Source organism: Eleutherodactylus coqui, chromosome 2 (assembly GCF_035609145.1).
Source record: "Eleutherodactylus coqui strain aEleCoq1 chromosome 2, aEleCoq1.hap1, whole genome shotgun sequence".
NCBI lineage: Eukaryota > Metazoa > Chordata > Amphibia > Anura > Eleutherodactylidae > Eleutherodactylus > Eleutherodactylus coqui.
In genome coordinates this window covers 242034386-242059097 of record NC_089838.1, presented here as the reverse complement: position 1 = coordinate 242059097, position 24712 = coordinate 242034386, and the positions used below count along the sequence as shown (strand labels likewise).

Here is a 24712-nt window from a genome sequence, read left to right as displayed (position 1 = left end):
TTCTCATGTTATTGTCAAGAATATCTTTAACCATCAGGGTATTTGCCTAAAGAATGCATAGGACAACAGGGAGCTTCAAACTTTTTTTCACCCTGACAAAGGCCAGAAATATAGAGTAGTGTACATTATACAGCATAACAGGAAGATTTAACATAAAACACAGATTATGGCTAAACATAATAGGAAGAGAATTTAGTAACGGTTTATTTTTTTTAGCAACTGTCCTTTTATAAAGTGCAGGTAACGGCAATGGGCTTATTAAAGGTCTGTTCCTGGATATGACACTACCGGCCCATCTTCGCAAGATAGCTTGAGGGCCAATGGAGTTTGGTTGGCTATTACACATTGCTACATTAACATCCATATTCTTCATCACAGCATGGCAAGGCCATGGACTCTTTACTAACTGGGGAAGGTCCCAAGGGTTGAGCATCGACCGAATACACATTGCTGGGCCCATCTTATGGATAGCAAGTGAAATCATCAGCGCCATCAGTAAGAGGGGGATGTATAGGAGTTGTGCCAGTTTTGGGATAACTAGCAGAATAGAAGGCGAAAGCAGTTGTCGAAAATAAAGTCCAAATGTGAGGTGTTAATTCACCACGATCATGATGTGCAGCTGAATAAAAGACCTCACACATTTGGTCTTTGAGTGCAAGGGTCTTCTTTCTTCACAGCCATCAATGTCATGTTCCAAAAAAACCCATTAAAATCATGAAATAAGTGACTAATGATTTTTTCGTGTGAACTCAGGATTGGCTAAAACACTTGTCAGATTTAAAAAAGCAAAAAACAATCTTAATATCCAAAAATTAAATGTTAAAGCTATCAAAATATAGCACAATTCGTGTCCATGATTAGTTTGTTGAAGATGCAACTATACAAAGGTTTTCACAGTTCTCCTGTGGGAGTCCGTTAAATGTTAGATGGGAGGCAAAAAAATATTTGCAAAAGTCCAATAGTAAAGAAATCAATTTTCAGTGCAAAAAAAATATATTAAAAAATTAAAATCGTTCCTTTCCTCTAGTCTTTCGTGTAAACAGAGGTTGCCAGAAAAGTTGGCAAAAAGAACCCCAAAACAAACGGATTATTTTCACCCTAAAAATCTCAGGCCTGCCATACCAGAGAATCCCAGCACAATGAATATGACTTTAGGCAGGCGCCATTTGTTCGAGTTAAGTTCATGGGGTAAAATCTCCAGGAACGTTATGTAGACAAAGGTCCCAGCAGCTAAACCTTCAAGAACAGCTTGAACAAGACTTCCTTCAGCGCTTTGTGTTTGCATTACTCCAATCCCTATACCTATGCCAATGGGTGACATTAGTGCAAACATGACAATGGAGAGTACAAACCACTTAACTTTCACATTGCTCTGCATCAATAGCAGCGATAGACTCACAGCAATTATACTCTTATGGATAAGAATAGCAACCGCTATCTGTAGGACCTCCGACTGGCTATTCTGTAGCCCAATGGCAATTCCCTCAAAGATGGAGTGCAGAGACAAGGAAAGGATGAGAATAAAGGAGCGGAAGGATGAGTGAGCATTGAAATCCACATGGAAGTGGCGCCTTGCATGTTCTACGTCGTTGTGTCTGTGCGAGTGGTTGTGGAAATGTTCCTGAACAGCGGGAGAGTTTGCAGTACTAGATAAAAGAGGGGTGTTCTCTTCAGTCAACCCACTACTGCATTCCAGGACAATACGCTCTACAATCAGGACCACCAGGACTCCAATACCCAGGATGAATTCCGGCAGAGGGAAATCTGTCTGCAGATGGAATGGGAGATAAAAGACAAGATGTATCAGAGCAGAGAAGTAACATTCTTTGCGTTTGAGAGAAGGTGACAAGAAAAAAACAAGTATCAGCATTTTCCTGCAAGTCGCACATTGTAATACCACCCTTTTAGTGGAAATGTTCCTTTAATACAGGAATAGACAAGTTATAGGCTTTAGCCACATAAGCCCAAAATGAATTTTTCAAACAGCTCTTTTTAGACAACACTAGTGTTACTGGAGTGAGAAATTTTACCAACTGTTGCAGTTTTTGATGTGGATTGCATGTCAAAAATAAAAGGAAGAAATCCACATTAAAAATCCTCAGCATAAATTGACATACTGCAGATTTAGAATCCACCCCACAGGTCAATGCCGCAGCAGATTGTGTATTTGCTCTGCAGCATATGGATGAGATTTGTTTCCATCTCACCCACTTTGCTACTGCTATAAAGGAGGATTTTGAAAAAGTGGGAATTCTGCAGCATTTACAACTCGAGGACAATGGAGAGCCACATGCATGGTGGTCTCCTCTATGAAGTGCTAATTATGGGAGGATCACCCCCCCCCCCCATTCTCCCAAGAAAATGGGAGCCCTAGACATGGCATATACTATTATGGTGCATACTTTCAACCTGGCAAATAGATGGCAATACACCTTTCACTATTATTTTGGCCCTTGAGACTGGTTCAATCTTGCCATCAGACTAGAAAAGGTGGAGCATTTCAGATGTTGACAGTCTTGGAAATAACAAAGATTTCTAGGGCTGTCTCATGTGTATGCCAATTACAGAGTACTCAATATGTACCAATTGAGGCACTGGTGTATATTTCTATGCATTGACAAAATATGCAAAAGTACGCCAGCTTATTGTTAAGTTAGAAGTAAAGTTCTTATTGGGAGAGGAGGGAAAAAAGGAGTGAATTTCTCACCGAAAATTCCTTTTTTTCCGAGTCATCCTGACAGCATACCTGAAGGTTGCACCTTGACCTTGTAGGGACAGGAAGCAAGAGACTTCAAAAGGCTCCTCCCGCCTCCCATTCTCCAGTGTCTTCTAAATTACTTACATGGACATGTCACGGTTAACCATGGAAGATATTTCTTTGCTCCGAAACAAAAACATGGTTAATTCCTTTTGAACATAAGCAAGAAAGGGTAGCTTACCCGAACTTAAACCAAGGAGAATATGCACAAATTTTCCGCACAAAAAGAATGTCCGACATAGGAGCTTCCGGCTACAGATTCGTACCCGCATAAACGTAATTATAAACATGTGAATTTCGGGAGGGAAATACAGCAGCGGAGTACCGCCCCCCCATCCCCTCCCACAGCAGAGCACTGGCGGCGGGCCAACACACACCCCTCCCCTGCAGCAGGGCACTGGCGGCGGGCCAACACACGCCCCTCCCCCCGCAGCAGGGCACTGCCGGCGGGCCAACACACGCCCCTCCCCCCGCAGCAGGGCACTGCCGGCGGGCCAACACACGCCCCTCCCCCCGCAGCAGGGCACTGCCGGCGGGCCAACACACGCCCCTCCCCCCGCAGCAGGGCACTGCCGGCGGGCCAACACACGCCCCTCCCCCCGCAGCAGGGCACTGCCGGCGGGCCAACACACGCCCCTCCCCCCGCAGCAGGGCACTGCCGGCGGGCCAACACACGCCCCTCCCCCCGCAGCAGGGCACTGCCAGCGGGCCAACACACGCCCCTCCCCCCGCAGCAGGGCACTGCCGGCGGGCCAACACGACCCTACCCGCGCAGCAGGGCACTGCCGGCGGGCCAACACACGCCCCTACCCGCGCAGCAGGGCACTGCTGGCGGGCCAACACACGCCCCTACCCCCGCAGCAGGGCACTGCCGGCGGGCCAACATACGCCCCTACCCCCGCAGCAGGGCACTGCCGGCGGGCCAACATACGCCCCTACCCCCGCAGCAGGGCACTGCCGGCGGGCCAACATACGTCTCCCCTGCAGCAGGTCACTGCTGGCAGCCCAATTGTTTAGGGCAGATCATTTGTGGTGTGGACCCCAGCTGACAAGGCACTGGCCAGGCCCATAGTGGTCCATACTGTATTCAGCGCATTGTGCGCTGAGAAAAATCTTACCAAGATGGGCCTCAGAAATGCTGGACTGTTCTCTCCTAAGCTGCCATATTTAGTAGGAGTTCACACAGCATAAATACTACACCGGGGAACTAGCCTGAATATCTAAAAGACAAGGGACATGTTTGCACGCGTTACATGGGGATTTCGCCATTGAATTCACCCTTGGCATACAATCATTTCCCCCTTCTACAAGTGCTTTGTACTTTGGGAACTAACAAAACTAGGGTGTGTTGCAATTGTGTGATCAGTGGTACAGCAGTGTTTTCAGGAACCAAGTACTCCATATAGATTTATTTTAACTTTGGGCACCTGCAGCAGACACTGGTTAGTCTATCTGAAATATAAGCAGAATTCAGTGATTACAGGGGGTTTCCAGGACTTAACCATTACCTGCATCAGCAGGATAGGTCATTGCTTCAATGGGAACTGTGCCTGCAATACCATCCCAGGCCATTGCAGTTTGCAGAGCTGTGCGCAAGCCTGGCGATCAGTGGGGTCTCCGATGGCAGACCCCTGCTGATCAATTGTTGGAGAGGTCACCAGTAGTTCAGTCCTGAAAACGCCTCGACTATACAAAGTTATGGAATACTTATAGAAGTGCAGCTTATTTTCTGCCTTCATCCAGGATCTAGGGAAAAATAGGTGGGGCATTTTGAATTTTTGCTGCTCGCAAACAGGTCCACCTGTGGACTGCCCCAGGTTTCTGTAATGAGACGAAATTCCTCTTGATTCAAAGATCATTCCCCGGGGTCTAGGAGTCTTCGACTGAGAAAGTCGTCTGTCAGGTTCTGGGATCCTTTGAGATGGACCGCTGTCAGGGACTGTACCGTGGACTCGGCCCATCGGAAGATCCGGGCTGTTAATTTCAGCAGGTGAAAGTTTCTGGTACCTCCCCGGTGGCAAATAAGTGAAACGGCGGTCACGTTATCAGAGAAGATCTTAAAGGGGTTGTCCCGCGAAAGCAAGTGGGGTTATACACTTCTGTATGGCCATATTAATGCACTTGTAATGTACATCATGCATTAAATATGAGCCATACAGAAGTTATTCACTTACCTGTTCCGTTGCTAGCGTCCTCGTCTCCATGGTGCCGTCTAATCGCCCGTTTAGACGTGCTTGCGCAGTCCGGTCTTCTCCCTGGTGAATGGGGCCGCTCGTGCCGGAGAGCTGGTCCTCGTAGCTCCGCCCCGTCACGTGTGCCGATTCCAGCCAATCAGGAGGCTGGAATCGGCAATGGACCGCACAGAGCCCACGGTGCACCATGGGAGAAGGCCCGCGGTGCATCGTGGGTGAAGATCCCGGCGGCCATCTTACTAAGGTAAGGAAGAAGTCGCCGCAGCGCAGGGATTCGGGTAAGTACTAAACTTTTTTTTTTTTAACACATGCATTGGGTTTGTCTCGCGCCGAACGGGGGGCCTATTGAATAAAAAAAAAAACCTGTTTCAGCGCGGGACAACCCCTTTAACATGTCTCTTCTTTAGGATATCCTGAGCTCTGTGAAGCGCCTCCCAGATGGCCCTAAGCTCTCTGAAATTTGAGGTCTGGGCACGCAATGTCGGACCCCATTTGCCCTGGAGCAAACGCTGCCCCACTTGCGCTCCCCAGCCAGACTGGCTTGCGTCGGTGACTATGGAGATGAAGGGCTCTGCCACCCATGGGGACTACGCCTCTAGGTTGCCAGTTGACCGCCACCAGCGGAGGGACCTTGTGACCGATAATGACACGGGCAGTCTGCTGTCCAGAGAGGTTGTTGCCCCGTCCCAGTTGCCCAGGGTGGCTCTCTCTAGCGTTCTTGAGTGCGCCTGAGCCCAAGGAATAATGCCGATACAGGAGGTCATGAGGCCCAGGAGCCTCATTGCGTCCCTAATCATTACTTGTTTCTTCTGGCCGCATTTCTGTGCTGCCAGCCTAAGGTTTTCCTGCCTGGGTGGAGGCAAAGACAAGGTCTGAGACACTGAGTCTATCTGTACCCTCAGGAAGGTCTTTCGCGTCTCGGGGAGAAGACTAGATTTAGGGAAGTTAACTATCCACCCCAGTCTCTGAAATAGGGAGAGGACTCGGCTGGTATCCTCTTTGAGGATCTTCGGCGAGGATGCAATTACCAGGAAATTGTCCAGGTATGGGACGATGTTTATGCCTGCCACATGGAGATGCGCCACCATCTCTGCCACTATTTTAGAGAATATCCTGGGTGCCGTTGAAATTCCGAAGGGTAGGCACTGGAATTGAAAATGGTGTACACGGCTGCCCATCCTGATGGCAAACCGCAGGTACGTGTGATGTTCCGGAAGGACTGGGATGTGGTAGTGCGCGTCCTTTAGATCGACGGTACTCATAAAGTCCCCTCTTTTGATCAGAGTTACTGCAGACCTGACAGTTTCCATCTTAAACCTTTTGTAGGTAATAAACCTGTTCAGGCCCTTCTGTTTAAGGATCATCCGAAAACTGCCGTTCGGTTTTTTAATCAGAAATAGGGGTGAGTAGAACCCCAAGCCCTGTTCTACTGCGGGGACCCGGACTACCGCCCCCATCTGTAGCAGCTTAGAAATTTCATTTTTAAAGATATCCTGCAGGGCAGGGGATTGCGTGGGGGTGACTCTGAAATTACTGGGGGGCCGGGTGAAGAATTCTATTCTGTACCCTTGGGCTATGAGCTGCAGGACCCACGGGTTGTCTGTAATCCCCTACCATTCCAGGGAAAAGTTCAATAGTCTGCCCCCCACCTGGTACTCGCCTACAGGGGAAGGGGTTGTTTTTATCTTACCACTGCCTCCTTTGGGGTAGGACCAGCGCCCCGTCTTTCCTTTGCCTCGGTATGGCTTGAAGAATGGCTGACATTTGTGGGGAAATCCCGTTCTTGCTTGGTCCGGGAAACTGTGGGTCTTGTCGGTAGCTCTTTTTAGGATCTCCTCCAAGTTCGCGCCAAAGATGTGCTGGCCATGAAAAGGGATATTACACAGCCTTCCTTTGGAGGCCGTATCTGCTTTCCACGTTTTCAGCCAGACCGCCCGCCTGGCCATGTTAGACAATGCGGCGCTTCTGGCCGCCAGCCTCATAGATTCGGCAGATGCGTCTGCCAGGAAGCCTGTTGCTGATCTAAGTAGAGGCATGCATTCCAGTAACGCATCTCTAGGGGCCTTCTGTTTAATCTGGTCGTCGAGTTCCCCCAACCAGAGGAACATCGACCTCGCCACAGAAGTCGCTGCGATATTGGACTCCAGCGTATAGGCCGTTGTTTGCCAGGCCCGTTCCATCAAGGCGTCAACCCTGTTGTCCATCGGGTCATAAAGATGAGAGGAGTCCTCGAATGGTAGGGCTGTCTTTTTGGCCATTCTGGCCACCTGTGCGTCCACCTTGGGGACCTCCTCGTAGATGCTCACGTCTTTCTCCGCAAAGCGGAGTCTCTCTTTATATTCGCGGGACAAATAGAGGTGTTGGTCCGCGCAAGCCCACTCATCCGTGATTACTTTCTTCAGGGTATCATTAACCGGAAACACGATGCGGTTCCTTGGTCTGAGCCCGCCAAACATGTCGTCCTGTACGGACCTTGGCTCGACCACATCCTCGACCTTCATCGTATCCCTGACTGCTTTGATCAGGTCATCCAGGTCCCCAGATGAGAAATAGTACTTTTTATTCTCATCCCTGGCGTCAGGGGGACGGTCAAAGAGTTTGCCATCTGACAAGTCGCCCAGGGATTGCTCAGACTCTGAGCTCGTTAGCGGTATGTGGCCATCTTCCCTGAATGCAGCCTGTTCATCCGTAAGAATCTTGGAGGTACAATCAGGGCATAGCGGTTTTTTATACGCCTCGTCCAGTTTTTTAAGACACAGGGCGTATTTCCTGTGTTTTTTCTTAAGGTCCTGTTTAGACCGGGTGGATTCCCTGTCCTGCAAAGATATATGCATGCACATAAGGAAAAAACCCCCACACAATGCTAAATCCCTGAGCATAACATCCCTGCAACAAGTAACACTTACAGTTTGCAGGGCTTCCATCTCTGGTTCCTTTGTAGTCATGATGCAGAAACCACAGACAGAACCAGATTAGACAAATAAATCCTTCTCTGAAGGTGTGCTGTCAGTGGAAGCTTGCCGAGGGGTCTCCATTTTTAAATCTCCCGCTGTTCCGGGTCAGCTGACGGCGTCTGACGGCACTGCGTCACGCCGCGTCATTGGCTCCGCCACCCGACGCCGCGCCGGCATGCCTGGAGGAGAGAGGCATCTGAGCCTATGGCCCGCCGCTCTCCCCGGCTGAAAACTGCGCCGAGCTGTGGAAGAGGAAGGAGGGGACTCAAGGACCTCTGGTCCGCCGCTCCGACCGCTGCGGTGGTGAACCCCGGGCGGTCAGACCTGTGGCCCGCCGTGCTCCCGGACCGCGCTGACACCCCGAAGGGAGATGAGAAGGGAAGCAGCCCTGTGGACCGTCAATCCCTACAGTCAGCCTGCTCTGGAAGAAAGGTGAGGGGGGAAACAGCCCTGTGGACCATTCCCCCAGCTGTCATCCTGCAGCTCCCTGGAGGGAGCTCCTCTTGCATGTCCTTGTAGGGACAGGAAGCACTGGAGAATGGGAGGCAGGAAGAGCCTTTTGAAGTCTCTTGCTTCCTGTCCCTACAAGGTCAAGGTGCAACCTCCAGGTATGCCGTCAGGATGACGCCGGGAAAAAAAAACTTTATAAGACATACACAGGCATGCTAAAGATTACAGGATAGCAATAAGTAAATTGATGATGAAGTGGTGTTCTCAGGTGACACTTGGGAATGGTCACACCTGTACAAGGTGTGAGGGGTTATCTGGTGAGGGAGGTTGAACAGCAGCCAGTATGCTCGTGGCAAGGTGATGGAGTTCGAACAAGGCATGGCAGTGCCAAACAGATGGGACATTCCATTTTCAAATTGCAATAGCATTTACCATTTCTCAATCCACAGTGTCCGTGTGTACCAGGAATACATTATAAGGCATTATCACCCACAGTGGAAATTTCAGTGGTCGCCCACAGCTGCTTAATGATCACAACCAGTACTGTCTGACTAGACTTGTGAAAAGACAAGTGACTGCAAAAATCACACCCCCAGCAGCGGAGTACCGCCCCCCCCATCCCCTCCCACAGCAGAGCACTGCCGGCGGCCCAACACACACCCCTCCCCTGCAGCAGGGCACTGCCGGCGGGCCAACACACGCCCCTCCCCCCGCAGCAGGGCACTGCCGGCGGGCCAACACACGCCCCTCCCCCCGCAGCAGGGCACTGCCGGCGGGCCAACACACGCCCCTCCCCCCGCAGCAGGGCACTGCCGGCGGGCCAACACACGCCCCTCCCCCCGCAGCAGGGCACTGCCGGCGGGCCAACACACGCCCCTCCCCCCGCAGCAGGGCACTGCCGGCGGGCCAACACACGCCCCTCCCCCCGCAGCAGGGCACTGCCGGCGGGCCAACACACGCCCCTCCCCCCGCAGCAGGGCACTGCCGGCGGGCCAACACACGCCCCTCCCCCCGCAGCAGGGCACTGCCGGCGGGCCAACACACGCCCCTCCCCCCGCAGCAGGGCACTGCCGGCGGGCCAACACACACCCCTCCCCCCGCAGCAGGGCACTGCCGGCGGGCCAACACACGCCCCTCCCCCCGCAGCAGGGCACTGCCGGCGGGCCAACACACGCCCCTCCCCCGCAGCAGGGCACTGCCGGCGGGCCAACACACGCCCCTCCCCCGCAGCAGGGCACTGCCGGCGGGCCAACACACGCCCCTCCCCCGCAGCAGGGCACTGCTGGCGGGCCAACATACGCCCCCTCCCGCAGCAGGGCACTGCTGGCGGGCCAACATACGCCCCCCTCCCGCAGCAGGGCACTGCTGGCGGGCCAACATACGCCCCCCTCCCGCAGCAGGGCACTGCTGGCGGGCCAACATACGTCTCCCCTGCAGCAGGTCACTGCTGGCAGCCCAATTGTTTAGGGCAGATCATTTGTGGTGTGGACCCCAGCTGACAAGGCACTGGCCAGGCCCATAGTGGTCCATACTGTATTCAGCGCATCGTGCGCTGAGAAAAATCTTACCAAGATGGGCCTCAGAAATGCTGGACTGTTCTCTCCTAAGCTGCCATATTTAGTAGGAGTTCACACAGCATAAATACTACACCGGGGAACTAGCCTGAATATCTAAAAGACAAGGGACATGTTTGCACACGTTACATGGGGATTTCGCCATTGAATTCACCCTTGGCATACAATCATTTCCCCCTTCTACAAGTGCTTTGTACTTTGGGAACTAACAAAACTACGGTGTGTTGCAATTGTGTGATCAGTGGTACAGCACTGCTTTCAGGAACCAAGTACTCCATATAGATTTATTTTAACTTTGGGCACCTGCAGCAGACACTGGTTAGTCTATCTGAAATATAAGCAGAATTCAGTGATTACAGGGGGTTTCCAGGACTTAAAGGAGATGTCTCGAGGAAGCAGTGAATTTTTTTTTTTTGCCCAGTCCCCCTAATTAAGCAAACATTACTAATTACCCCTGTAAATGACTTTTCTAGCTGGTTTCTACTTACAGTTCCAGCGTTTCAGCAACTTATAAAAATTTTGCCAAGATGGCCGCCAGCTCTTTTCCCTTCGCTCGCTGCAGCCCGACGTGCGCGCTCCCGAGCCCCCCCCCATCGCAGCGACAGCCGCCCCCCCCCCATCGCAGCGACAGCCGCCCCCCCCCCATCGCAGCGACAGCCGCCCCCCCCCCATCGCAGCGACAGCCGCCCCCCCCCCATCGCAGCGACAGCCCCCCCCCCCCATCGCAGCGACAGCCCCCCCCCCATCGCAGCGACAGCCCCCCCCCCCCATCGCAGCGACAGCCCCCCCCCCCCATCGCAGCGACAGCCCCCCCCCCCATCGCAGCGACAGCCCCCCCCCCCCATCGCAGCGACAGCCCCCCCCCCCATCGCAGCGACAGCCCCCCCCCCCATCGCAGCGACAGCCCCCCCCCCCATCGCAGCGACAGCCCCCCCCCCATCGCAGCGACAGCCCCCCCCCCCCATCGCAGCGACAGCCCCCCCCCCATCGCAGCGACAGCCCCCCCCCCATCGCAGCGACAGCCCCCCCCCCATCGCAGCGACAGCCCCCCCCCCATCGCAGCGACAGCCCCCCCCCCCCATCGCAGCGACAGCCCCCCCCCCCATCGCAGCGACAGCCCCCCCCCCCCATCGCAGCGACAGCCCCCCCCCCCCCATCGCAGCGACAGCCCCCCCCCCCCCATCGCAGCGACAGCCCCCCCCCCCCATCGCAGCGACAGCCCCCCCCCCCATCGCAGCGACAGCCCCCCCCCCCATCGCAGCGACAGCCCCCCCCCCATCGCAGCGACAGCCCCCCCCCCCATCGCAGCGACAGCCCCCCCCCCCATCGCAGCGACAGCCCCCCCCCCATCGCAGCGACAGCCCCCCCCCCATCGCAGCGACAGCCCCCCCCCCATCGCAGCGACAGCCCCCCCCCCCCCATCGCAGCGACAGCCCCCCCCCCCCATCGCAGCGACAGCCCCCCCCCCCCATCGCAGCGACAGCCCCCCCCCCCCATCGCAGCGACAGCCCCCCCCCCCCATCGCAGCGACAGCCCCCCCCCCCCATCGCAGCGACAGCCCCCCCCCCCCATCGCAGCGACAGCCCCCCCCCCATCGCAGCGACAGCCCCCCCCCCATCGCAGCGACAGCCCCCCCCCCCATCGCAGCGACAGCCCCCCCCCCATCGCAGCGACAGCCCCCCCCCCCATCGCAGCGACAGCCCCCCCCCCAATCGCAGCGACAGCCCCCCCCCATCGCAGCGACAGCCCCCCCCCATCGCAGCGACAGCCCCCCCCCCATCGCAGCGACAGCCCCCCCCCCATCGCAGCGACAGCCCCCCCCCCCATCGCAGCGACAGCCCCCCCCCCCATCGCAGCGACAGCCCCCCCCCCATCGCAGCGACAGCCCCCCCCCCATCGCAGCGACAGCCCCCCCCCCATCGCAGCGACAGCCCCCCCCCCATCGCAGCGACAGCCCCCCCCCCATCGCAGCGACAGCCCCCCCCATCGCAGCGACAGCCCCCCCCATCGCAGCGACAGCCCCCCCCATCGCAGCGACAGCCCCCCCGGCCCATCACTTACCAGGACGGCAGGAAAGCTGGGCGGCTTCTCCGGACAGCTGGGCGGCTCTGCACCTTCCTCTAACAGAGGATGGTACAGAATGGCCGCTCCAGCGCGCTCCCGAGCAGTGACAGCTCATCTGCGCATGCGCAGAAGAGCTGTAGCGGGGAGCACACTGAAGCGGCTCGTGCTGAAAGGAGAAGACCGGACTGCGCAAGCGCGTCTAAAAAAGCAAGCTGCCAGCGAATTTAGACGGAACCATGGAGACGAGGACGCTAGCAACGGAGCAGGTAAGTGAATAACTTCTGTATGGCTCATATTTAAAGGAGATGTCCCGCGCCGAAACGGGTTTTTTTTTTTTTAAACCCCCCCCCCCCCCCCGTTCGGCGCGAGACAACCCCGATGCAGGGGTTAAAAAACCACCCGCACAGCGCTTACCTGAATCCCGGCGGTCCGGCGTCTTCATACTCACCTGCTGAAGATGGCCGCCGGGATCCTCTGTCTTCATGGACCGCAGGGCTTCTGTGCGGTCCATTGCCGATTCCAGCCTCCTGATTGGCTGGAATCGGCACGTGACGGGGCGGAGCTACACGGAGCTACACGGAGCCCCATAGAGAAGAGGAGAAGACCCGGACTGCGCAAGCGCGGCTAATTTGGCCATCGGAGGGCGAAAATTAGTCGGCACCATGGAGACGAGGACGCCAGCAACGGAGCAGGTAAGTATAAAACTTTTTATAACTTCTGTATGGCTCATAATTAATGCACAATGTACATTACAAAGTGCATTATTATGGCCATACAGAAGTGTATAGACCCACTTGCTGCCTCGGGACATCTCCTTTAATGCACGATGTATATTACAAAGTGCATTAATATGGCCATACAGAAGTGTATAACCCCACTTGATTTCGCGAGACAACCCCTTTAACCATTACCTGCATCAGCAGGATAGGTCATTGCTTCAATGGGAACTGTGCCTGCAATACCATCCCAGGCCATTGCAGTTTGCAGAGCTGTGCGCAAGCCTGGCGATCAGTGGGGTCTCCGATCAATTGTTGGAGAGGTCACCAGTAGTTCAGTCCTGAAAACGTCTCGACTATACAAAGTTATGGAATACTTATAGAAGTGCAGCTTATTTTCTGCCTTCACCCAGGATAGCTCCTGGCATCATTGTCAACTGCACCTCACTTGAAGCGGTGAGACGAATGCTAAACAGGAGCCCCTTATTGTCTTTCCTTAGAAAATCTTACATTCCCATTTTCAGCTCCGTGCCGCGTCACCCTGTTGTAGAACCCAAAGAGCTTTCTGGATCTTTGAAAATGGAGGATGAAGGAGGGGGAGGATGGGGGTAGGAACCTCTCATCAGCTTTCTGAAGGCCATAAAGGAACCAAAAACTCTAGATTTTACAGGTACATTTCCTGACCAGTTCTTCAGAGTTCTCTTTGATGAACTAGTTAGGGAAGTAGTATAGGTTGCTAACTGCATCAGCATAAATAACCACAATATTTGCTACCTTTGAAATAAAAAAGGAGAGTTTGCCTCCATGAAGACGTCCACATATGTTGGGAGCCCAGCTGATCTAACTGTATAAGTTGCTGCAATACTGGAGTTAAACGAGGCTGCGCCTGACACCACAGGCTCCGTTAAGGAAGCTTTCAGACTTCTTATTCATGGAATCCTTGAGGAATCCCACGTGAAAGGGCAAGGTGGCCTTTTTAGACACTTATGGTGTGTTTAGATAGAATGATTGCTCACAAAATAGTTCAAATGAAAGAATAGTAAGTCAGTAAGTTAAAACGCAAGCCCGTGACTGGATGAATGAGAATCGTGAGGTTCTCAGTTATCATTCAGTTTCAACTGGCATAAGAATCACTGTCGGTTCATACAGTTTAAACACTGATCGTTCATCGGAATGTGAAACCCTGAGCAAGAACTGAAAGATTCTGAAGGCGAATCCTACAACCTAACCAGGCTGCCCGAGCATGAACGAGCTGTTGATGACATCACCACTTCATTTGCTCGGGCAAATGGGAATCTGGCACTTATGTCTAAAAGGAGATTATTAGCAACACTGATTTGTGCGTGGTCTATCCCAGGTCAGGTAATTGTCCTTTATAACATTGTCCTTTTAGAACATATTTATGTACAGGAAAGATTCTCCTCCACCCCTCTAGATCTTTGATCATCAAATCTTGCGGCTCTCTTTATAGGGAATGTGACAGCACTAGATATGTGGAGAGATGAATAAACATACCTAGGAATTAACTATCACCAAAACTAAAGCCCCATTTACGTGGGACGATTTGCTCAAACGATGTCTTGAGCGATAATCATTGTGTGTAAATGCTACCATAGTTTGCATTTCGGCCGAACGATTATTTTATGTTGTGTTTAAAACCCACTGTTCGGCCGACGTAGCTGATAGCAGGAACGGCACGCCAAGTTCTCCACGGGAGCGCCGATAACGTTTTCAGCTGCAGTTCTGCAGCAGAACAAATGGGCTGTATGCAGATAACAGAACACCTGCTGTAATCTGCACACAGCGAAGGGAGGCTCATTTACATTCAAATGAATCTAATAAGCTACTAATGGGCATTAACAGCTTATGCAAAATGATCACTTAAACTGTTATTCTCCCAAGCTTTAGAATGACTTGAGAAATCATCTTAAGAAAATGGGCTACTATTGTAGCACGTATAACTCTAGCAAGTGCCCCGAAGGCAATCATTCAAATGCTCCGAGATCTCTCTGAGCTGCCTCACAGCACCATATTCTATAGCCGTCCCTTGGTTGGATACTACAGTATCCTTGTATTTAGATAACGAGGTAATTTGAATTTCAGGGGGTATTTTTTTTAATACAGTCAACTCATGTCAGTCATTTTTGGTGAAGACTATTATTTATCATCACCTCTTTTAAGAGCCATCACTATCTTTTGCCACAGACATAGCTGTGTGACGGTTTATTTCTACAAGGTGGTATTTTTAAGGGCAAAATTTTAAGTACTATATAATGTATGGAGAAACTGAGAAAATTTTTGCGGAATAGATTGGAAAAAATTTTTTAGCCTTTTTGGGTTTATTTTTAACACGTTCACTCTGCTAAATTACAACTTTATTCTGCAAGTCAGCGCGATTTAGAGCAATACCAAATACAACCAAGTATATATAGTTTTGGTCATCTCTACCACTTTTACAAAACATTTAAAATACAAACTGCACTGTGTTAGCCTTCTATTTTTATCTTTCCACTGATGGAATTGTGTGAGGCTCTCTTATGGGGCACAGTATAGATTTTATTGATATTGTGACATACACAAGTGTTTTTAATTACTTTTTATTGCAACTTTCTTGGGAGCCAAGGTGACAATTTTTTTTTTTAACACACACAACTTACAACCTTTAGCATCCTCTAAGGGGTGAAAGTGACTGAGAAGTGTGGGAGGCTGTTATATCTGCAGATTTCCTGTCCTTGTGCTGCCATGGATGAAGGGAAATCCATTTTGTCGTTTGTTAATTTGCCTACTAAATGCACAATAAAGAAACTTGCTACACAGTATTTCCTTAGTAATTTCCTACAATGTTGCCGCTGCAGACTGTGTGTAACACCTTTACCTAGCTGGCTGCTCTGCTGAATCTGACATAGATACAACGGAGCACCAGTTCCAGGCTGTATTGGGTCTCTCCCTCCTTTCTCTGTGTTTTAGGTAGCTGCAGAGAGGAGGAAGTTGCACAAGGCAGATCAGAATATGGAAAGGAGAACAATCTAAGTTATATGGGAGGGGTATGGCAAATCACAGGTTGTAGATAGGGACAGGGGCGGGGTGAGAATCACAAAAGAAAGCAGAGCACCCAAAGCAAACTGCAGGGAAGGTTAATCCCATTCCTCAGCATCAATGTGTCAACACAAGGGAGAAGGAATCCCCCAGTAACAGTATGCATGAAGTTGATTGATTGCTGGATAGCTGTACATGCCACATTGTCTAGATATGTACCAGCTGTCAGCTAATGCATGAACCCAAAAAACTGATAAGTTTACTTTTTTTAATCAACCCAAAGCGTTTTACGTAAAACGCTTTGGGTTGCAGTTTATTTTCAATTTATGCAAGTGGCAAAAGTGAAACCAAGTGGCAGAAAGCATTTAACTCATAAAATCAAAACCTAGTTGCTTATGCAACCTGTACAGGTTTAACTCTAAGCTTATTAATCCCTTAGGACCGGGGTGTTTTGGTCCCATAGGAACAGACACGTTAGGGATTTTTGGTGGTTTTACTGGCCTAATGTATTTTCCTTCCGCTACCAAATTTCTTTTTTTTTTTCAGTTTTTTTCCTGTGACATACAGGGCTATTTTTTAATATTTCTTTTTAGTTTTATTAAGGGTAAAAACCTTTAAAAAAAACAAAACTTAATTTAGGGTTTATTTTTAAAATAAGTATATACACAATAAAATAAAGAACAAGAATGGGTTCCTCATTTTGTTTGATGCCTTTATATATAATTATTATAGTTGTAGATTACAGGACACATAGCAATTGTTTAGGCTGGATCATTTTCTATCTAGATTTTTTTTTTAACATTTTATTCTGTATTTCACTTTTGTAACTTTTTTTTAACATCTATGTCTCCCATGATGTCATAAGACTTCTGGTGGTCAATCATGTTTTTTCAAATTTCACACTTTCCCACTGTAGCTGGGGCATTCATAGGAGCCCTAGTTACAGGGAAAAACAACCTCTGTAGTGACAGTAGTCACTAACAGTTGATCAGGGTCTGCTAGGACCCTGCAGCTTTGCTGTAACAGGGAGCACCCGTGGTCACGTGATCGCCGGGTCAAATAGTAGAAGATATGCTGGGTTTACACGGGAAGACTGACAGCTAGATGACTGCACAAGCGCTGTCACTGCTAAGGTTGATAGCTCTTGCGCAAAGCTTTTAGATCACCGCTGGCTTCTTGCTCAGCACTTCACATTGTATGCGAAGCACTGAATGTGGAGCTTTTGATTTTTATGCTGATTGAAAGTCAGTGATAACGATAAGTGAATGAACAATGTTATTGCATTTAAACATAATTATCCCACATTTTCGTTCATTTAAACAAATTTGGCACTATAATCGTCCAGTGTAAATGGCCCTTAACACTTCTGCTTTCTCTCTTCACTAAATAGTTCTCATTGAGCACTATGTAGCCTGCAAAGGAGAAGGCAGAAGCAGTTAAAAACTGCTTCTGCCTTCTCCTCTGGGTTTTCAGCTGTGACCAACAGCCCAGTACCGAGCACAGTTAGGTCCTTGGTGCTTGAGCGGTTAAAACACTAGTATGTGGTGATTTCTCTTCAAAGTCAAAGATAAATACAAACAATATCACATCCTACACACAAGACACAAATTCCACATACTATTATTTGCTGCTCCTTCATTGCCTCCTTCATGTCACTTAGAAAGTCAGGAATAATATCCAGTAGACAGGCGGCCAGGAAGACGCCCCCCGCTATGCAGCTAATGAAGCTTACACACATCTGTTGCGTTTCTGAAAAAGAAGGACATTACGTGTCAATAAAAGCAATGTCAGTAGCCAGAACAACCAATGCAGGAGACTTCAGGATTGCATTTCATAAATCTATGGTCTGCCCAACAGATATCTCATCTTAAAAGGGTTGTCCCACAATGACAACCACTATCCATAAACCCTACTTAGGCACATGGTCGAGGGGTCCCCTAGCTAGGCGATCTCGCTTCAGGCAAAATCAGCATCTACGTGGTGATTTATGTAAATGGCATATCATGTTACATATACAGTGCAGTAGGTACTGCAGAAGAACTGTATGGGAAGAACTGTATGGACGCACACAAATGTCCCAGGAGAAAAAAGCCGATCAGAGGTTAGAAAATACAGATCATTATCAGTTGACGTCAGGCCAGCTTGTACTCTGGGTCAGTTTGCACCAGATTGATCGTCTACTTGTGCAGCCTGTTTATACTAGCAGATACATTGTTGGCTCATTCAAACAAGAAACCATTCAGTCATTCACGTTCACTGTAAAGGTGAATCAGAACAACTGAACGATTAGTGAACGAGCCAACAATTAATTTTATGCCTGCAGAAAAAGGGACAATAAACGTAAAGCGAATGACTTATAGTCATTCATTCGATTGTTGGCTGCTTTAAACTGAATAATAATCATTTTCACTCATTTGAATGATAATCTTTCCGTGTAAAAGGGTCCTTATAAAGGGGGCAGCCAGTCTCCAATAACTGCATCACAACTGCTTAATTAAAAAAAAAAAAAAAAAAAAAAACACAAACATTTGCTCCTCATGAATCAGGAAGTGGAGCACAAGCAACAAAAAGTGTAGACATGCAGCAGTGACTACAGCCAGAAGTGTTCAAATTTAACAGCTGGATTACTCAATACAAGATACAGATATAACCTGCGCATCATTAATAATTAACCATAAAATCTGGCAACATTCGTGCATAATGACAAACATTACTGTCAAACAAAAGTATATTTTAGATTAAGAGCCACACTGGACTATGAAAGTTTAGACAACTGAAAAAAAAAAAATTCAGATATTCCGACTTTAAGGCCCATTTACACGAGCAGATAATAGCTCAAAGATAGCTCTAATGACAGTTTGAGTGATTATTTTGCATAAAAAAATAATTGGTATTTAACCCCTTAATGACGCGGCCCTTTTTCTTTTTCCATTTTCGTTTTTTCCTACCCCCTTTAAAAAAATCGTAACTCCTTTATTTCTCCATCGACGTCGCTGTATGAGGGCTTGTTTTTTGCAGGACGAGTTGTGTTTTTCAATGGTGTTATTTAAGGTACCATATAATGTACTGAAAAACTTTTAAAAAATTCTAAGTGGAGTAAAACGAAAAAAAACCCCAACATGTCGCCATTTTTAGTGTGTCTTGTTTCTACGTTGCACAACCGGCAACAAAAACAACATAACTATTCTATGGGTTGGTACGATTACTACGATACCAAACTTGTTTCGTTTTTTTAACTATACTCTTTTTTTCAAAGACAATTAATTTTTTTCAATTATTTTCTGCGGTCATTTTGTGCGCACAATAACTTTTATTTTTCCGTCGACGTAGTTTAGCAAGGGCTCATTTTTTGCGGGATGTTCTGTAGTTTCCGATAGTACCAATTCTGAATACAAACGACTTTTTGATCGCTTTTTATTGCGTTTTTTCTGGGAGACAGGGTAACTAAAAAAAGTGCATTTCTGGTGTTCCTTTTTTTTTTTTTGGACGACGTTCACCGTCGACAGCGGCATTTAAATGGTTAATAGCCGCGATCGGCCGCACACGGCTATTGCCCACGGGTGTCAGCTGTTCTAAACAGCTGACGCCCGCACTGTATGAAGAGAGGATTGTGGGAACTGCTATCTAGACATTCAGCGCAGTACCCACAGTCCTCAGCTGCTCGGACAAAAATCCCACCTCCAGGAAGCGATGGCTGTGATTGGTTCTTCGACTGCTGCTCAGTCAATCAATGCAGTGCTGGACGAATCAATGCAATGGCTGTGATTGGCCACAGCTCAGCCAATTCATAAATCCCGCTTCTGCAATGTTATGGCCGTTGATTGGTTTATCCAGCACTGCATTGATTGGCTAAGCAGCAGTGGAAGAACCAATCGCAGCCATCACATTGGCTGAGCAACTGTCAAAGAACCAGTCACAACCATCGCTTCCTAGAGGTGGGATTTATGAATCCCATAACCAGGAAGTGATGTGTCCGAGGACTGAGGTAAGTGTGTCGGAGCTGTGGAGAGAAGCGGGAGGGACCTGGACTGAGTCTGCTAGGCAAGTATTCGATTACCCCCCCCCCCAAAAAAATAAGACCTAGTGCCACTTTTGGGGCAAAATTTAATATAGGATGGATTTGACTGTTTAATTGTGGATCTGCTGCAGGATTTAACTCGTGTATTTCAAGGGTTAAATTCTGCAGCCTTAATTTACATGCTGCAGTTTTATAATCTGCTGAGTTTTTCCAAGACACTGCAGATTCATTGCAAGACATACGTGGAACAAAAGACAGGGTTCCCAGACGACAAGCATACAGTTTTGTCATAATTAACCTTTGTAATGTTTCACTAAGAGAGAAGTATCACACCTGCTACAGACTTTGAATTGCTGACTTGTTGATTTTATGAGGGTTGCAACACTATACAACAATAAAACGGAACATCTTAGAAACATTACTTTAGTGCCTCAATGTTCTCTTCTATGCATTGAAACATAAAAAGGCATACCTGATTGATAAGGCTATGATAACACCGCTTGAGCATCACCTAAATTAAATGATTACTTTAACAATCTCTTTAAAGGGATTATCAGGGGTCACTTTTTCCAAAGAGTGGCTCAGTGTTCAGTAACAATACATACTCACCTTCCCCACAGCTTTCACTCAAAAGTCACCCAGTCTCCAGTCCTCTGCTTCTGAGTACAGGGAGCTGGTAATGACGTCACTGACACCAGGTCCATATGACCACTGTAGTCAGATATGTGCTCCCTTGAGTCAGTGATTATCTACAGTGGTCACATGACCTAGTGTCATGGCATTTTCATGTTGCACCTGCAAGTCAAAATAAGTGGGCAGCTGGAACAAAACCTTGGTTCCTTGCTGTAAGAGTTGTGTTCTTATGTTACTACAGGACACTGAGCAGCTTTGAAAAAAAAAAAAAAAAGGCTTCTGATAACCCCTTTAAGATGGCCACACAGTTTTCCAAGATTTTTGAAAATTAGGCAGGCAGCAAATAAAGATTTGCAAGAAAAACAAAACCTCACTCACCTCTTTAAATGTCCCGCTGCTGGTTCGGCCTCCATCACCCCAGGCCTCAAAGCTTCTGCAGCGATGGCATCACCATTGAGTGCTACCGTGAGCATTGCAGGACCTTATGGGACTGGAGAGAACGCTGGAGCAGCAGAACATTTAAAGGGGTAGTACCAAGATTAAAGGGGTTATCCAGGAATATACTATGTGAGAGCCATCTTCAGCTGGCCTGGCTGGGATCTACCATTTGGGACCCCAGCTGATTGGGCGCCCACTATCAGCACCACAACATAAAGGGGTGTGGAGTGTGCACAGTTAGCTCTGACCCCTGTGTAGTGGGCAGTATATAGGTGATAAAAATCCCACGCTTTCCTCCCTGAGGACTCGCTGTACCCCCGCAGTGAGGCGATTTTTTCAATAGGACTGCCAGGAGCAGTCAAGCATGCGCGCGGCTATTTCCATCAGCCCCACTGTAATGAATGGCGCAGCAGCACACACTCGATCACAGCTGCATTCATTATGACGTCACTGCGGATGGTAGAAGCAACTTGGTAGTGAGAGAAGGGAGACAGAAGACCACTTTTCTCAGGATCAGTGGCAAGACCCCCCATTGATCAGACTTGGGCCACTCTCACATGCGCTCGGTAAAACGCCACGATTTTGATCAGTGTTTTGCCAAAATTGCACTTTTGTTTTCGGATGCAGGTTCCTGCGTCTGACAATGGGTTTTAGTGCACCCCATCATTGTGCTGGGGAGGGGAAGAGGTGCACTAAACACGGCCAAAAAGAGGTCAGCGCTCGAAGCACTGCAATCGAGCGCATGTGTGCAAGGCTCCATTGAAATCAATATATCGCAGTGTTCATAATGCTGCGGTAAAAAGCGCATGTGTGAGATACAGACAGGTAATAAAAGTTAGTCTCAAAACTCCTCCTTACCCCCTTAAGAACCAAGTGTGGTAAATATACGGTACTTGGTCTGGGGCTTTAATCCCAGCCAACAGCAGATGTATGTCATGGGATTAAATAAAGCCTCTGCTGCTGCAATCAAGCAGCAGGTCGGGTCTTTGGCTGTCACACAGCTGAGAACCCTGAGAAGGGAGAAGTAGTTTTTAACTGCTTCTGCCTTCTTTTCCTGGTACATAGCGCTCAATCAGTGCTAGGTACTAAAAAGGAAAGTGAAAGTATTACTTCCACTATTTGACCCTGTGATAACGTGACTGCCGGGTGCTTCCTGTCACAGCAGAGCTGCAGTCCTAGCAGACCCTGATCAGCTCTGCTGTGACTATTGTCACTACAGGGGGATGTTTTCCCCTGTAACTGAGGCTCCTATGGATGCAGCTACAGTGGAGAAAAAATTTTAAAAAAACGTGAATGCACCCCGGAGGTCTTATATGGCATCATGAGGGACATGGATGGTGCGAAATAAAAAATAGGTATAGAAATAAATTTTAAAAACAAAAAGCCGTACATAACTAAAGTGACCCACCCAATGCCAACCAAAACAGTTGCAGAGTTCACCCTGCAATCTGAAACTATAGATATTGTATAGCAAAACATCCAAAACAAAAACGAGGAACCCATTTCCAAACTTTAGCGTAAATATAGTAATTAAAAAAAACTACAAAATAGGAAAAAAATAAAAAGGCAAAAAAAAAAAAGTCAGGGAAAGATAATTTTTGGTAGCTGATGGGAAGAAGAAAAAAAAAAAATAACACATTAAGAGCACCACATGGGTAAAACCTCTAAAGGAGGGTCTGTTCCTTAGGGGTTAAAAACAGGGATTACAGATTTACTTTTTATAATTAAAATCAGTGAAGCCCTCTGGCTGAGAGGCAGCGCCCCCTCCCAGGTGTTTTTGGTACAGGTACCTGTTAGGACAGGTTAGAAGTTTTTGCAAAGAAGGAAACATCTGAAAAAGTAGGGGGGGGGGGGGGGCTGATTGTCACGGGTCTGTGCACAGAAAGCAGAAGCGCAGCTATATACAACCATGGCGGTCCGGGGGATCAGCCGCAGCCTGCAGCTCACACGCGGGACACGTGACCGCTATAGGAGCCTGCAGGGCACACCTAGGGATAGGAGGTCACTGTATGGCGGCTGGCACTACCATCAGCGCCCACAAAACTCACCTCTACCAGCCTGGAACCATTTCATCCTGGACGGCACCAAGCCGAAGAAGAGGGTGAGCAGCAGCAGCCCGAACAGACAGCCCAGCTTCACCTGCAGCAAGTACTCCATGGTGCCGCCCTGACAGCCCGATCACACACCAAGACTCGAGATAGCCGGCAGGACTCGGGCCGTATATAGTGCTAGTTGTGTCTACAGCGCAGCGGGCAGGGGGCTGTGAGGTCGGTGTGTCCCGCTGGCGCGGCGGCCGCACATCCCGCAACTCCCGTGTGCCGCCTTGCACTCCTACAGACGAGATTTACAGGACTTTCCCATGTGACTGCCGGCATCCCCTAGCCCCCCCCCTCTTGACCTATGCATATAAGGGAGTATGTGGGCGGAGACAAGCGCTCTGTTTAGCAGAATGAGGCGGAGATAGAACGCTGGAGGGAGGAGTCAGGGCGGGTTAGGTGATGAGGGGAGGAGTTTGGCGCGGAGGGCGGGGAGGAGTGAAGTGCTGAGGGGGGGCGCTGTGGGACTGGAGCGCAGAGGGATGTAGCGGGAAGTGCTGACAATTCCCATCTTGTCATGTGGGCTCGCATTAACCCCTTCAGTGGAGGTGGCAGTCAGTGCGTCACATCTTCTCGGCGGAGTGATTAGAGGGGCGGCTCATACTAGCAGTCATTGCCTGCAATCAGTGCAGCAGCCATAGTCTTATCAGTGCCCAGAATTACCCACAAGTCACGTGTGCCAGTGCCCAGGAACGCCAGTCACAATGTACCGCTAACGGCCGCTCTACACGGAATGATCATTGACAATGAAGCCAAACAAGGGAATTCAGTGTGAACGCAGCCGATGAACGATAGTCGTTCTCTTTTCTTTCGTTGTTCATTTTATGCAGGACTAAAAATCATTATTGACTCGTTCACTTTAACCCCTTAATGACACATGGCATACAGTTACGCTGCTGATCGGACCTGTTAACCCATTAAGTACCGCCGTCAATTCTGACCCCACGATGAGTTCACGGATGCTGTTCGGATGTTTAACCCCTTAATGACGCGGCCCCTTTTTTTTCCACTTTCGTTTTTTCCTCCTCCCACCTTTAAAAAAAATCGTAACTCCTTTATTTATCCATCGACGTGGCTGTATGAGGCTTCTTTTTTGTGGGATGAGTTGTATTTTTAAATGGTGCCATTTACTGTACCATGTAATGTACTGAAAAAATTTTAAAAAATTCTAAGTGGAGTAAAATGGAAAAAAAACCCACACCATTCCACCATCTTTCAGTGCATCTTGTTTCTACGGCACACAAACTGCAACAAAAATGACATTATTCTATGGGTCAGTACGATTACTACGACACCAAACCTATAGAGTTTTTTTTACTATACTACTATTTTTTTTCAGACATTTAATTTTTTTCAATTATTTTTTGCCGCCATCTTCTGCGCGCAATAACTTTTTTATTTTTCCGTCGACGTAGTTGAGCGAGGGCTTATTTTTTGCGGGATGTCCCATAGTTTCCGTTAGTTCCAATTCGGAATATATCCAACTTTTTGATCGCTTTTTATTGTGTTTTTTCTGGGAGACAGGGTAACTGAAAAAGTGCACTTTTGGCGTTGTTTTTTTTTTTTGGACGACATTCACCGTGCGGGGTAAATAACGCGTTACTTTGATAGATCGGACTTTTACGGACGCAACAATACCAAATATGTATTTTTCCTTTATGATTTAGATTTTTTTATTATAGATATGGCAAAAGGGGGGTGATTTAAACTGTTATAACCTTTTTTTTTTTACAATTAATAAAACTTTATGGATTTTTTTTTTACTTTTCTTTAACCCATTCCC

At 48.9% G+C, this 24712-nt stretch overlaps 1 protein-coding gene across 1 annotated transcript; it reads right to left on the bottom strand.

Moving 5' to 3' along the window:
• Positions 1-70: 70 nt before the first annotated feature.
• LOC136612395 (zinc transporter ZIP1-like) lies at positions 71-23205 on the bottom strand. Its single transcript, XM_066592705.1, has 3 exons — positions 22882-23205; positions 17363-17493; positions 71-1768 (listed from the first exon to the last, which is right to left on the bottom strand). Exons 1-3 carry the CDS (start codon positions 22988-22990, stop codon positions 1094-1096), a joined length of 915 nt encoding a protein of 304 aa, XP_066448802.1. The 5' UTR covers positions 22991-23205; the 3' UTR covers positions 71-1093.
• Positions 23206-24712: the final 1507 nt, after the last annotated feature.

What these genes read in the sequence shown, in the direction of transcription:
- LOC136612395 (XM_066592705.1), bottom strand. Translation starts at nt 22,990, where the DNA reads ATGGAGTACTTGCTGCAGGTGAAGCTGGGCTGTCTGTTCGGGCTGCTG. An exon ending in ATGGTTCCAGGCTGGTAGAG is followed by an intron (nt 17,494 to 22,881) that starts GTGAGTTTTGTG and finishes CTTCTTTTTCAG; the next exon opens with AAACGCAACAGATGTGTGTA. An exon ending in TGAAGGAGCAGCAAATAATA is followed by an intron (nt 1,769 to 17,362) that starts GTATGTGGAATT and finishes TTCCATCTGCAG; the next exon opens with ACAGATTTCCCTCTGCCGGA.